Source organism: Eimeria acervulina, genomic scaffold, assembly GCF_000499425.1.
Source record: "Eimeria acervulina Houghton genomic scaffold, Eah_scaff2, whole genome shotgun sequence".
In the NCBI taxonomy this organism is placed as follows: domain Eukaryota; phylum Apicomplexa; class Conoidasida; order Eucoccidiorida; family Eimeriidae; genus Eimeria; species Eimeria acervulina.
The window spans coordinates 35,031-48,284 of NW_013550064.1; the positions used below are offsets into that span (position 1 = coordinate 35,031).

The 13,254-nt window shown below is 53.1% G+C and overlaps 2 protein-coding genes across 2 annotated transcripts; both read right to left on the minus strand.

The window, feature by feature from the left end:
* Positions 1-363: 363 nt before the first annotated feature.
* On the minus strand, positions 364-3,447 carry EAH_00000490 (ARF1-directed GTPase-activating protein, putative; the record flags this gene model as incomplete). The annotated part of the gene is made up of 7 exons (XM_013396693.1): positions 364-416; positions 842-899; positions 1,139-1,386; positions 1,783-2,374; positions 2,703-2,823; positions 3,163-3,178; positions 3,372-3,447. The coding sequence occupies 7 exons, from the start codon at positions 3,445-3,447 to the stop codon at positions 364-366; spliced, it is 1,164 nt and encodes a 387-aa protein (XP_013252147.1).
* A 1,216-nt stretch (positions 3,448-4,663) lies between these two features.
* EAH_00000500 (copper-transporting ATPase 1, putative) lies at positions 4,664-12,903 on the minus strand (the record flags this gene model as incomplete). Its single annotated transcript, XM_013396694.1, has 11 exons — positions 4,664-5,144; positions 5,353-5,963; positions 6,423-6,496; positions 6,642-7,626; positions 8,005-8,670; positions 8,889-9,023; positions 9,827-10,442; positions 10,549-10,595; positions 10,848-11,132; positions 11,272-11,360; positions 12,102-12,903. The coding sequence occupies 11 exons, from the start codon at positions 12,901-12,903 to the stop codon at positions 4,664-4,666; spliced, it is 4,791 nt and encodes a 1,596-aa protein (XP_013252148.1).
* Positions 12,904-13,254: the final 351 nt, after the last annotated feature.

Here is a 13,254-nt window from a genome sequence, read left to right on the forward strand (position 1 = left end):
ATATATATATAATATCTGCGCATATGTGTACGTATTATAAAATAAATATATTTCCGAAAAAATATAGATTTTATATGCATGTTTGCATCCAGTTGAAGCGCATGCGGAGTATCGCAGCATTTGTTGAGGTGTACGTTGAGTTTTCCGGAGTGTTCGTGAAAATATAAATTCCCCTCGTTAGCACTGAAAGCGCAGTGGGCAGCCAATAGGCAGCTGGCTAGTTGGTGGCTAGCTACAGCTAGCTGGCGGCTTGGAGCAGCTAGCCAGCGGCTAGCCACTGGACGCTCCTCAGGGGTAGGGCCTAGGGTTTAGAGCAAGGGATTTGTGTTTGAGCTTTCCAGAGAAGAAGACAAATGCCATACACTACAAGAACTTATCAGCACCCGCATCAGCTGATCCCTCGCCGTTCGGCGCATCTGCACATACACCCAGAAGAAGCAGCAGTAGCTACCTAAGAAGCAGCAGCAGCACGAACGGCAGCAACGCCAGCAGAAGCAACAGTAGTACCAGCAGCAGCCGCAACAGCAGCAACAGTAACGACGCCAGAATGCGCTGACACCTGCGTTGTTGAATGCTGCAGCAGCAGCAGAAGCAACAGCAACAGCAGTGGAAGAAGCGACAGCCACAGTAGCAGCAGCAGAAAAGGCAGCAGCCACAGAAGCAGCTTAACTAATTTGATTCGTGTGCGTCTTGCTGCATGCAACGCGATGGGCATGCGATGTGTATGCCATACCACATTAGAACAGCACAATTAATTAAATATATTTCTGCATATTTATAACGTATTCATCTTTATATATTTGTATGTAGCTGTATCTACAACAGTACTTGATATGCTCACCGCATGCAGGAGGCGGAACCTCTGCTGGCTGCAGCCAACCAGCAGCAACAGCCGTTAACTGAAAACATTGCAGAAGCAACAGCAGCAGCAGCAGGAGCAACAGCATCAACAGCAGCAGCAGATGTAATGCACTTCTTTACAACGAAGCGTAGCAACGTGCTGTTCCAGCGGCCTCGCCATCAGCAGCAGCAGCTTGCGCAACAGCACCAACAGGAGAAGCACGGACTGCGTCGCCAGCAGCAGCAGCAGCAACAACAGCAGCAGCACCAACAGCAAGAGCAGCGCAAAGCATCTCACTGAGCTGAGGCTCTCTCTGGCCTTGTCAAGTACGCTACCCCCTTCTGCTGCGCCGGGGCTGTTGCTGTTGCTGCTGCCGCTACGAACAACTTGAGTAACATTTGAGATGGAGCGGCGCGTCAGCTCGCGCACAGACTGCAGCACTCCGCTGCTGCCGCGCTGTGGGTCTTCTTGCTGCTGCTGCTGCTGCTGCTCTGCAGAGGGAGAGGAAGAAGGGCTGCTGCTGCTGCTGTTCGCGTCGCCGCCCGCTGCAAACAGAAGAAAGAGAAAACGCCCAGACGCGATGCGCACCGGCAACCACACAGCAGCACGCACAGCACCAGCAGCAGCAGCAACAACAACAACAGCAGTAACAGCAACAACAATGGCCAAAGGCGGCCGCACTGAAAGTTGTGGAGATTTTCCTCGATTGCTGCGCAATCCACTCGCTGCCCTGCAGGTCAAGCGCAAGCACAATCACAAGCTCCAATCTAAATATGCATATATATAATATGCATATATATAATTCATATAAATTTGTGTATGTATGCAGTAGCAGTAATACGAGGAGCAGCAGCAGCAGTAGTTGCACCAGAAGCAGCAGCAGTTGCAGCACTAGCAGCAGTTGCAGCACTAGCAGCGCCATCTGGCACAGCAGAGTCTACGCGGAAGCGCCCGCTCATTGCCAAACATGCCAGCAAACTGCTTTCTCTTCTGATGCTGCTGTTGCTGCTGCTGCTGCTGTTGCTGTTGCTGCTGTTGTTGCTGCTGCTGGTGCTGAGGGTTACGTACAGTCTGGAATCCGCCTTTAGCCTTTTCAATAATGCCGGATTCCCCTGCAGCTTCAATGGTTTTCGTAGTGTATTCTTTTGCGCCTGATACGAAGGAAGAGACACTCTGGAGAGCCGTATCTATAGCTGCTCCCCCTGTGCTGCTGACTGTTGCAGCAGCAGCTGCTGCTGCAGCAGAAGCAGCGGCTGCCTGCTGCTGCAGGGAAGCAATGAAGCCGTCCTCCTCCCTGGCGGCATCCTGCTGCTGCTGCTGCTGATCTAGAGGACGAGACCCCAGAGAACGGATAGAAGACAGGGAGGAGTAAGGAGGAGAAGCAGCTGCTGCTGCATCGGGTTCTGCTGCTGCTTCGCGGTCCAATGGCGGCGGCGCAGGAACAGACGGCTCTGCAGCGGAGCGCAGCAGAGCCCTGTAATAAGCCGCTGCCTTCGTTGCATATCGCTCTTTAAGAGGCATATCCCAAACTCCCTGCAACAAAAAAGGAGTGTCTTCCGTTCCATATTAGCAGCAACAGCAGCAGCAGCGGAAACGGCAACAGAAGCAGCAACAGAAGCAGCAGCACAGCAGAGCGAGCACGACCCGCAAACGAAACAGCAGCAAAACAATAGCGGAGCCGAAAGGAGCAGACATTGAACTGGAGGCAAAGGGGAGACGGGAGAGTCTTAAACACGCAAAGCACCGGAAACAACAATGATAGTGACTCGGGAGGCAGCAGCAGCAGGTAGAGCAGTGCAGCAAGCTGTACAGTATCCAGTGTGCAGCAAAGAAGGTACTGTGAGGATCTGAGGAGCCGTACATATTCAATAAAGAAGTTCTTGCATTTAGCATTGCCGCCGCACTCCATCAGCTTTAGCTGCTGCGGCTGCCACGCGTCCATTGTGCTACTCCGCACAAAACTCAAATGAACGCCCAGGCCTCTGCAACAGCCGCAAAAGTAGTACAAGCAACAGCAGCAGTGCATGCAGCAGCAGCAGCAGCAATACAAGCAGAAACAGCAGCAATACAACAAACGCAACAGGAGGAACCGCCGCTCCCCTCAGAGCAACCCTCCCATATATATTGCAAGTAGAGGCCTGTGCGGCCCTAGTTGTGTGTAGCATTCGGGTGTCTGCCTTTGTGTTAAGCCTATTGTGTCAATCAAAAGTCAAAAACGAGATAGTAAGCTACATATAGAAGTGAAACGAGCACGTGCTACTCGCCTGTGCAGGCCGGAACAGTGGAGGCAGACGAAAGCGCCATAGGAAAGTGCGCACCACTGGGGCTCTGGTGAATCTGCAGCAGAGGAAATACAGCAAAAACAGCGGAAAGAAGTCAAAAGTCTACTTTCCTAAGGAACCGTTAGTTCGACGTCGGCAGCGGCGGCAGCCGCTAGAGCGAGAAAAAGAGTAAAGAAAAAGGGAAACATAGCTACAGTAGATAACAGAGCCGCGCAGAGAAATATATTCAAACAAAGTCAACGACTCACCGCACTCCAGGCAGCGCCTATTACTCGGATCCTCTTCTTTCAAACGCTGAAACACGGCGGCAGTGTCGGGGTCCATTGTGGGCAGAACAGGGGCTCTTTATGAACAAAAAGTAGTTTTCTCCTTTATTAAGTACAGCTTAATCAATTTAAAGTACTTTATTTCAGAGGAAATATCCGCGCTGCCTTCGCATTCGGAGTTACCAGGCAGCCAGTGCTCGGGAACCACTCGAAATGCAAAAACGCCGCCGTGCGCGATCTCTGCTTCTAGGAGCAGCCAGAGTCCTCAAACAGCGGCTAAATATATGAAAATGAAGCACTAAGGGCGAAAATGCTGCAAACAAGGATGCAATGCACGCCTCAGTGTGTTTGCATGCAGCAGAGCAGTCCGTCGTCGCTGCTGGCTCGGCAGGTGAGCAGTGAACCGTTCTACGACTCCTCCAAGGGGTAACAAAATAGAGAACTTCTATTTCAGAACAAACAAAGAGCAAACAAGAAAGCACAAGCAAGCTGCATGTGCCTTTGTTGCTTAGAAGAAAATCTGTGCAGATCAGCTAAGGTTACACTCTGATGCAGAGCGTGACTGGATTCGTGTGCCGCCGCGTGGGAGAGCCTATGGGCGTTAAGGAACTGCGGCGAAGACGAAGCATAGTGGAAGCAGCACTATATTTGAGGCCGGTTCAGCAACAACGCGCTCGGAACGCCAGTACCTGTTGCGCAGCCAAAGCACGTTCCTCATCTCTCTCCTACGTATTCACTAGGACACCTGTGCCCTAAGCGCTAGTTACGCCCCTGGAACGGAAAGCTCGCATTTATCTACTGACTATTGTTTGCAGTTTCTGCGTTTTGTGAGCAAAACACGAAAACTGGCGCAACCCGTTTAGGGGTGTTCAGCCCCTAGACGGCCGAGGCGAGAAGAGGAAGGTTCGAGCTTGAGGGGAGGCTCAGCGAATTCTGTCTTTACCGAGTGTAACTGCAAGAGATCCGCTTAGCTTCCTAATGAGGAGCAAGCAGAACGCATCGGAGGGCGCCACTATAGCGGAGAGACCTTAGAACGACAAACTAGAAAGCATTCGCAAGCCGTTGTTATGTTCCCCTGCAATATTTGGCTTTGTAAGGAGCACAGAAACACTATCTAAAAAGTAGTGCAGTAGAGGATTTGTTAGTTTTGCTTGGACGGATGCAGTTATTGCAAGTTGAGCACTTTCAAACTTAGGCATTTTGCTCAGTAAAGACCGGTTGAGAGGTGCCAAGGATGGGCACGTGTTAATAATGCGTTTGCCGCTGCCTATATTTTAATTTTCAAAGTCCGAGAACTCGAAGAAGGTCCCGTCTGGTTTTCTCAAGGGCAGATCAAGAGGTCTGATGCAGTGCGACTGAGCTGTTTCTTGCTGGCAGCAGCTCGCCGCAGCAAGAGTATCAGCAGAAGAAAGCGATAGGAGGTCTTCTCCGAAGGCGTGAGCAAAAGGAGGACAGGTTTCTTCTTCATCTTGCAGCTGCAGTGAGGTGGCGCTTTGAGGGGACTTTTCTGCGTGTTCTTCTCTTTCTTTTTCAGTCTCTGTCTCAGTAGTAGCTGCCTTGGCAAGCTCGCGTGCCATATCCTCCGCAGTTGTCTCCTTGAATCGAGTCAGGCGCTGTGCATTCAGCAGCACCAGCAAGCAGCTGCAGGCCATGGCTGCCGCTGCTGCAGCAGGATGTAGAGACACCGTAGGGTACGCCACTCCAGCAGCAAGCGGCACCGAAACCAGGTTAAAAACACAGGCCCACAGAAGATTCCTGTAAAGAAGGACACAAGCACAAGGGGCGTCTTCTGCTGCATGCAGCAACGGCAGCAAAGGAGAGTCCTTTGCTGAAGTTTGCTTCAATTCCCATACCCCAAACGCCGTAAGGTTGCCTAACTTGGTGGCTGCACTATGAGGGAGTCCTTTTACAGCTCACGAAGCAGCCCTCCAGCACTAAACCCTAAACCCTGAAGCCTTCTTACCACCAAATGATGTTGCGTGTCTGCCGCGCTATGCGGAAAAGATCAACGAGCTCCGTCCAGCTGCGTCCCCCTACCGCCACTGCAGCAGCTGCCAGCGGCAGCGCATTGCCCACTCCAAAGGCCACCCCTAAGGCAGCCTCGGCTAAAGCGGGAGAATCATTCAACCCGTCCCCCACCATGCAGCAGACTGGTGGTTCCTCCCTCTCCCTCCTAAGCAGCGCAGTCGTGCTGCTGCTGTTGCCGCTGGTGACGGTAGGGCTGGTGGCAATCTGTGGGGTGTCTGTCTTCGCTAGAGAACGGAGAAAGCGCACTTTGTCCTCTGGTGTCTGCTGAGACACGACGCACTCCTCGGGGATGTTGAGCGCAGCCCCCACGCGGGAGGCTGTCCTTGGGTTGTCGCCAGTGCACATGAAGATAGAGAAACCGAGGCATTTACGCAGGTACTGTACTGCAAGTTTTGTCTCCTCTTTAATTTCATCCTGGAGAGCCACCGACCCCAACCACACCCATCCCGTCCCCAAAGAAACCCCGCAACTCTCGCCATCAGCAGCCACATACGCATGCAAGTGGACCACTGGTCCGCAGTGAAGCTCGTGCCAAGTGGTCCACTCCTGGCGCACACAACACAGTGCAGCAGTCCTTGCACGCATGCTTCCGATAACAGACTTGCTAAAGAGGGTGTTACGCTGTCTGTGTCTCTCTGTGCTGTGAGTCGCTTCTCCTCATTGAAGATAGACACAGGCGTAAAGCCGCTACGAAATAAGAACACAAATAAACCTTCCAACCAAGAAGGAACCAGAGCCAAGCGGCAAGCATTGTCCACACAGGCAATAGGATAGAGAGAGGGCGTAAAACACGAGACGCCTTTCAAATGTCTGTAGGTATATGTATATATATATATATATATATATAGGCAGGAGCGCGCATACTCCAACACGCATTCAGAAAGTGTGTATGCATTTACATTTATGCATAAGCGTTGCAAGAATGTTGTGGCATATGTACTGCCTAAGCAATTGATTTGAAGCATATGCAGCTGCCGGAAGCTGTAGCTCGTTGCTCGGGTGTACCTGCAGCTGTAGTGTTTCTTCTGCCCCAAGTTTTTCTTTTTGTGGAGAGGTATCATCGTTGTTGTTTCGTTTCTCTGCAGCACGTGCGCAACAAAGACAGACACCAAAAGGCAGCCTCTGCCTGGTGGAGGCCTCGACTGGACACTCCTCTCCCTTTGCCTGCACTCCAGGCGGATTCAGGCAGCAGCAAGAAAAAACAAAAATTTAAACACAACACACCGTCTTCTGGTGAAGTTGCAGAGACGCGCAGACGCAGGCGGAGGTTATCTCTTGTTTGGATATACCCCTCAATACCCCGAGACAGCAGCTGAGGCTGTTCACAAGACTGAGGCGGCGGCAGGCACCGCACAGCAGCAGTTGCTGCCCAGACACCCAAACCCTCGCGGCTCTCAGAGGCATTCACAACAGCCCGCTGCTGATGCAGCCGCCGCCACCTGTCGTACGCTTGCACCAGGGCCTCCCCTACCGAGTGGCTGCTTCCCTGCTCCAGAGAGCTCAAAGCCCAAAGGAAGCAGCCCGTTGCAGCAGACGCCACAGACTCCCCTCGCAAGTCCTCAGCTTCGTACACACCCGCACTGCTGCTGCTGTTGCTGCTGTTGTTGTGCCAGGTGGAACACTTGGGAGAGCTCTCACGCTCCAAATTCGCATGCGCAGACCCGTTGCTGCTGCAGGAGGTGCTGCTGCTGCAGGGGATGGTGCTACTGCTGGAGGTGCTGCTGCAGCAGCTGCTACTGCTGTTTTCTTCTGGCGCCTCCCAAAGTGCATCGAGTCTGCAAAAGGCAAGGGGAGCACCACAGTTCCTCTCAAGACTGCCGCTACTGCCTTGAGGTTGCCTTCTGCAGCAAGGAGGGGGGGAGAATCTGTCTTCTCCAGCTGCAACGGTGTCGGCTGAAGGAGGAGCGGCGACTTCAAGACTGATGATGGACTCGGAGGCCACAGAGCCGCTGATGCTGTCGGAAGGTGATGGTAAGCTTTCGCTGGTCCTTGTGTTGCTGCTGCGGGGAGTGCTTGTGCTGCTGCTGCTTCTGCAGCACACGGCTCTCTTGATATCGTTAGTGGCCCCACTGGCGCTACTCGCGCTCCCGCAGGTGTCGCTGTTTGTCTTGCAATGGGGTACGAAAGCCTTGAGGGCGTTGGTGCTCCTCTCCATTGCCGGCAGCAGAAGCTGCTCCAGATGTTTAATGTGCAACACGCATGCAGCCGCCTGCTCGCAGACGCATAAGCAACAAGGCGAGGTGACAGTAAGGCGATGAGGGTTCATCTGCAATGTTTAGGGGAGCCCTCAAGGTAGCTGCAGCCTCGGCCGCAGCGGGGCCACAGCAGCGGTGACTACGACTTGGCTTGGTAGCTAGCTCGCTTGGTGGCTAGCTGGTGCGGCAGGTAGCTGGCTTGGTAGATAGGTAGATTTGCAGTCATCTAGCTGCCTGCTAGCTGGATAGAAAGTGCGCTAGTTGCTGGCTAGCTATGCTGGTACTCAGTTAGTTGTTGGCTAGCTAGATTGCTTGTCAGCTGGTTGCTGGCTAGCCGTAGCTAGCCAGTCCAGTTGGCCGCCCCTGCCGCGGGCCTTGCCAGTCGCACTCACTCGCAGGTCGCCGGTGGTGAGGGTTCCTGTCTTATCAACGACGAGACAGTTCACGTTTGCTGCGGCTTCGAGGGCTTTTCCGGTTTTAAAGAAGACTCCTCGTGCTGCTGCTGCCGCAGTGGCGGCCGCCACAGCAGCAGGAGCAGCGAGCCCGATAGCGCACGGGCAGGCAGCACAGCAGACGGCCACACCGAAACGCAAAGCAAACAACAGGCTGTCCCAAGTCAACACCCAATTGGAGAGGCGGCATGCAGCAGCAGCTGCAGCTGCTGCGTGCGAAGAGACAGGAGGGGCCTCTACAGGTGAGGAGGTGGGGGCGGAGCGCAGTGGACCAGCTGCTGTTAAGAAATTCCCGTGGGATTCGAAATGCTGCTGCTGCTGCAGCTGTTGCTGCAACTGCTGCTGCACCTGGCTGCCTGATAAGCCCTCCCTGAGTTCCAGTTCCAGCAAGCGCTGCCGTATCTGCTGCAGGGGAGACAGCGGAAGCGTGTCTGCTGTAGCGAAGACTCTCACGGCCCAAACAATTGCTGCTGTAGCAGTGATGCACAACACGATAGGGATGAAGTAAGCAGCAAACTTCTCGGCAGCCTTCTGCAGCGGCTGTTGCTGCTGCTGCCCCGTCTGCACTAGTCGCAGCAACGTCTGCAGTACGGAAGCATCGCCGACCTGCATCCACGGCAGCACCAGAAGAAGCAGCAGCAACAGAAGGTATTTTCCTGCGTGCTCCCTCTTTGAGTCTCGTCCTAAGGTCATTTGGAAACTCCGCATGAACCTCTGAGGGCCCTGTTGAGATGGAGGGGCCCCTCATTTGCCGTACTGCTGCTGTGTTTGTTAAGGCCTTGGGTTAAAGTGGTTTGTTTCGCGGATTTGAACTGAAGACGAACCACCTGCACTTGAATGAAGGCATCTGCATGCGAGGCGTTCCTGCTGCCCCCAATGACTCGCTGTCCTGCCAGCTTGCAGATCCCTCGTCCCTCTCCTGAAACTAGGCGTTCGTCAACGTGGAGTACCTGGGGAGCCTGCATGCAGCAGCTGATAGAGAAACACCTTTGTGCCTCCCTCCTGTTGTCTGTCTTCGTGTATACATGAGCCTACTCTGTCTCTGTCTCCCACTCTGTCTTCGTTTATGCACTTCTCTCCTCTGTCTGTCTGTCTCTGGCTGTCTGTCTTCGTGAAGATAAGTGTCTCTACGGTCTCTCTGTCTCTTGTCGTCTGTCTTCGTGTTGTCACGCATCTCCTCTGTCTATCTGTGTCCTGCTATCTCTCCCTTTGTGCATATGTCTCCCATGATGGAGAGAAAAACAACAAGCAGAATCCTGAAGATTCAAACTGTCAGTACAGAGAAAAACCAACAAAAAAACTTGAGACGCACGAAGGGCAGGCAGGATCTATAAGGGCCAAATGAAAAATACGCAGTATTTATAAGAGGCAAACGAACAGTAAGTGACAGGCAAGCGGGTTTGATGAGGGACACAAAAGGCTAGCGCGAGAGGCAGAAGACAAGCAAAAGACACACCCCACAAATACATCGCAACGGAAACTGTGACTGTACAGTGCAAGCGAAGGGCAAACACGGTGCCACAGGAGACAAAAAGCAGCAGCACACGTGCAGGTGCTGCCTTTTAGCTGGGCTTTAAGCTGTCTTCATATTCATTGAAAGCAACGGAGGGCAGCGCGACTGCAAGCCTTCAGCACCTACTGGCATTTAAACCAGCTTAGGGTCTAGGGTTTACGGTCTTCGGTCTATGGCTTCCCGATTTCTGCCTTAAAGTTTCTGCCTTAGGGTCTTTAGTTTAGGGTTTAGGGTTTGGAGGTGTATTACCAGTAGAATTCCGTCAGCTGGCAACACTTCCTGGGGCGGGACCCTCACCACGTCCCCCGCTTGCAGCAACTCTGCGCTGATGATGACTTCATCCGCAGTCTTCCTCGCTGCGTCTTCTGCTTTTGATGCTTCTGCTATTTTCTTTCGTTGTAAGAGATCTGCCCTTTTGCTGCAGCAGGAGGAGGGCTTCCGGCCGTCTGCGGTCTCGTCTCCTTCGTCTCCAAGACTGCAAGAAGCGGGTTGAGTGAGCGGGTTGTAAGCATTTAAATATCTTCCTGCCTGCATTCCACAGGCAGCTGCCACCTTCTGCCACCACCGCAAAGGTGGGGGGGGAGGGCTCAGAACATCGTCCGACGAGTCGGCGGCAAAAAGGGTTGCTAGTTCCAGCAAGCCACTGGGCCCCGAGCAGTGGTTGTTGTTCCTGTTGTTATTGCTGTTGTTCTTGTTCGTGTTCTTGTTCTTGTTGCTATTGTTGTTGCAGCTGGTGCTTCTGCCCCCCTCTTCCTCTCTTTTTGCACAAGAAGACTGCGGAGAAGACTGTTGCAGGCAACGCGCAACTGCAGCGTCTGGAGAGCGCAGCACCAAATGCACCGTGCGGGCCTGCAGGCGGTGGAGGCTGCACAGTCAAGAAACAGCAGAGCCGGTGCATAAACGCCTTGCAATAAATGCAAGTAACAACTTCTCATTTCATCAGTTCCCACCAAATCACGCAATACACCTACCTGTGGAGCTGCTCCAGAATCCGCTCCTTTGCTCGCAGCTGCAGCAACTGCAGCGTAAATACCGCACGAGTGCATACGCATGCATGCACATGCGTGGATAACCCCGAACCGATTCGAAATACCTCCAGGTAGAATGAACAAACATGCTGGCAAGCTTCCTCTGCATCAGAAAGTACGTCGTTTAGGTTTTCTTCACAACACGCGAGACTGAAGGGAGCTACCACTTGAAGTGCGTTGCTCCTGCATAACCAGATGCCCTCCAGAAACATGGAGGGGCTGCTTCGCTTCACGGAGCCTACCTTGCCGAGGAGGACGACGCAGATAAGCATTACACAGGTATCTAAGAAAACCTGAGGCTCTGCCCTCTCAAAGAGTTCATAAAATTGGCTTGTTTTGTGGCTGGCGGGGCCATGGGCTCCAGCGCTTGCTGCTGCTGCTGCTGCAACGTCCACTGCAGACAGCAGGGGCCGGCACCACACGCTCGTTGCTGCTGACTGCATGCACGAGAGGGCGGAGTAGAAAAAGGCCAAGTTGCTCCCGAGAGACACGAGGAATTCCATGCTGAACTGTCGATGCCGCAGGCCCTGCAGCGAGCAGCCCGCACCTTTTGCGCCCGCATGTTCTGCCTGCTGCAGTGGGTAGCTGCAAACCTCCACAAGTGTTTGTATATGCGTGCTTGCACCTCCAAGGGAGGAAAAGTAGTTGAACTACAGGAATCTTTACCTTCAAAGCCGCTCTGTGGAAGCTGCGACCCCCGTAGAACTGGACAGGGGTCGCCAGCAGCAGCAGCAGGAGGGTCGACAAGCGCATCCCTGGGAAGCATTCGCGTCTTTAGCAGCAGCAGAGAGAAGCAAAGACAGTAAGCAGTTTGTATTCTAGCGCATGCGCATGTGCAAACAGCAACCCCAACGATGGAACAGCACGGTGGCCACTGCGTTGTTTGCCCTGGAAGCAGCTTCTTTCTCTCTGTCTGTGTCTGTGTCTGTGTCCGTGTCTGTATATGTGTCTGTGTCTGTGTCTCTGTCTGTGTCTGTGTCTGTGTCTCTGTCTCTCTCTCTCTCTCTCTCTCTCTCTCTCTCTCTCTCTCTCTCTCTCTTTCTCTCTCTCTGTCTGTCTGTCTCCCTCTCTCTCTCTCCCCCATATGTGTGCGTTTGTGTGTGTGTGTGTGTGTGTGTGTGTGTGTGTGTGTGTGTGTGTGTGCCGGCGTGTCTGTGTATGTGCGTGTTCGCAGCTTGTCGAGTAGCTGAAGTCCTTCTTCAGAAAAAATAGTTCATTGATATGGAACGAAATCCATTTGTGGGAAATCGCTAGTGTCGCCCGTATCTGCATGCTTTTCAAACTGCGCACAGTTCAAGTTGGCTGGGCAGAGACCTGTAATCAGAGCTTACACAAGAGGAGGCGGGAGATGGTGACTCCTGGCCATTACAGAGAGGCACACAACAGCGAGGGCCGGCAAAAGGGAGAGCAACAGCGATCTGAGGATATCCCTTCGGTTCCCTAGAACAGCTTCCTTCTGCAGCACAAAGAAACTGAAGCAGAGCCACTTCCATCACCGCACGGATGCATGACTGCTGTCATCGTTTCTTCGAGAACGTCTGCAGTTTGCAAGTCGAACGAGAGGGAATACCGAGCGGCGGTGGGCATTCTCGCCTGCTTCTCAAGGGGGTCTTCAGAGAGGATGAACGGACTAAAGCCTTGAGCAACTAACATAAGGAGCAGCTCGCGAGCCCCCACCACTTGGGGTTTATAAGTCAGCATCAGCTGCTTTGCACAATGCGCTTCGACACCTCTGAACGAGGTGACTGCACAGCCCAGCACTCCCTTGATGGTTCTCAATGTGCTACAGGCGGACTCGGCAGATAGACCTTGACGATCTGCTATTGCAAGGCGGAGAGTGGCTTTTGACATGGCCCAAAGCTCACTGAAATCCTGTGCTTGCTTCGCTGGCTCTTGGCACTGTGGGAGCCGCAGCTCCGCCTTCTCCTCTTGGCATGCATCTGCTTGCGGTCCCTTAGAGAGTTGCCTTTTCAAAGTCTCCCTCCGCTCATCGTTGGGAGTGGTAGGCTCTGCAGTGCGTGCTGTGGTTTCCTCGCTGCTTTCATCTGACGGGTTGGCGTTGCTAGCCACGAATATCTGTAGGACTTGTGATTGGAAACCCAGGTTCTCGACTGCCTGGCAGAGTTCAGCGGGGGTGATCATCTCGCTATTGTAGGCAACGCGTGCAGTTTCCCTTAAAAGGTCCACTTGGACTTGGAAGACTCCGGGGCATTTGATCAAACTGCCTTGAACTGCTCCCGTGCAAGCAGCACAGGTCATGCCGCCCACCAGCAACTCGCATACAGCCACAGGGGGCATTCTCGTACTTACCGGCTGGGGAAAACAAACAGAATTTAACCGTTCACGCCTTGGGGGCACGTACAGGCAAAAGGAATGGTGTTCTAAACGAGCGATTTGCGAGCACCTCAAGATGGCAGCGCAGTCCAGAAAAACGCCGGATTCGCCGAAATCGTCTAATTAAATACATAGATCAACTTCAGAAATTTTTATTTCAGCTGAAGGGTAACAGATTATTGAAGAATAGGCTTCGAACATGACCGACGGTGAGTGACCCAGGCATGTTGGGGAGCACGTGGCGAAGGAGCGCCCCCGTGGGCCTATTGCCTTTCCTACCCCCCCGTGTAATAAATTTTATTACATTATAAAAAC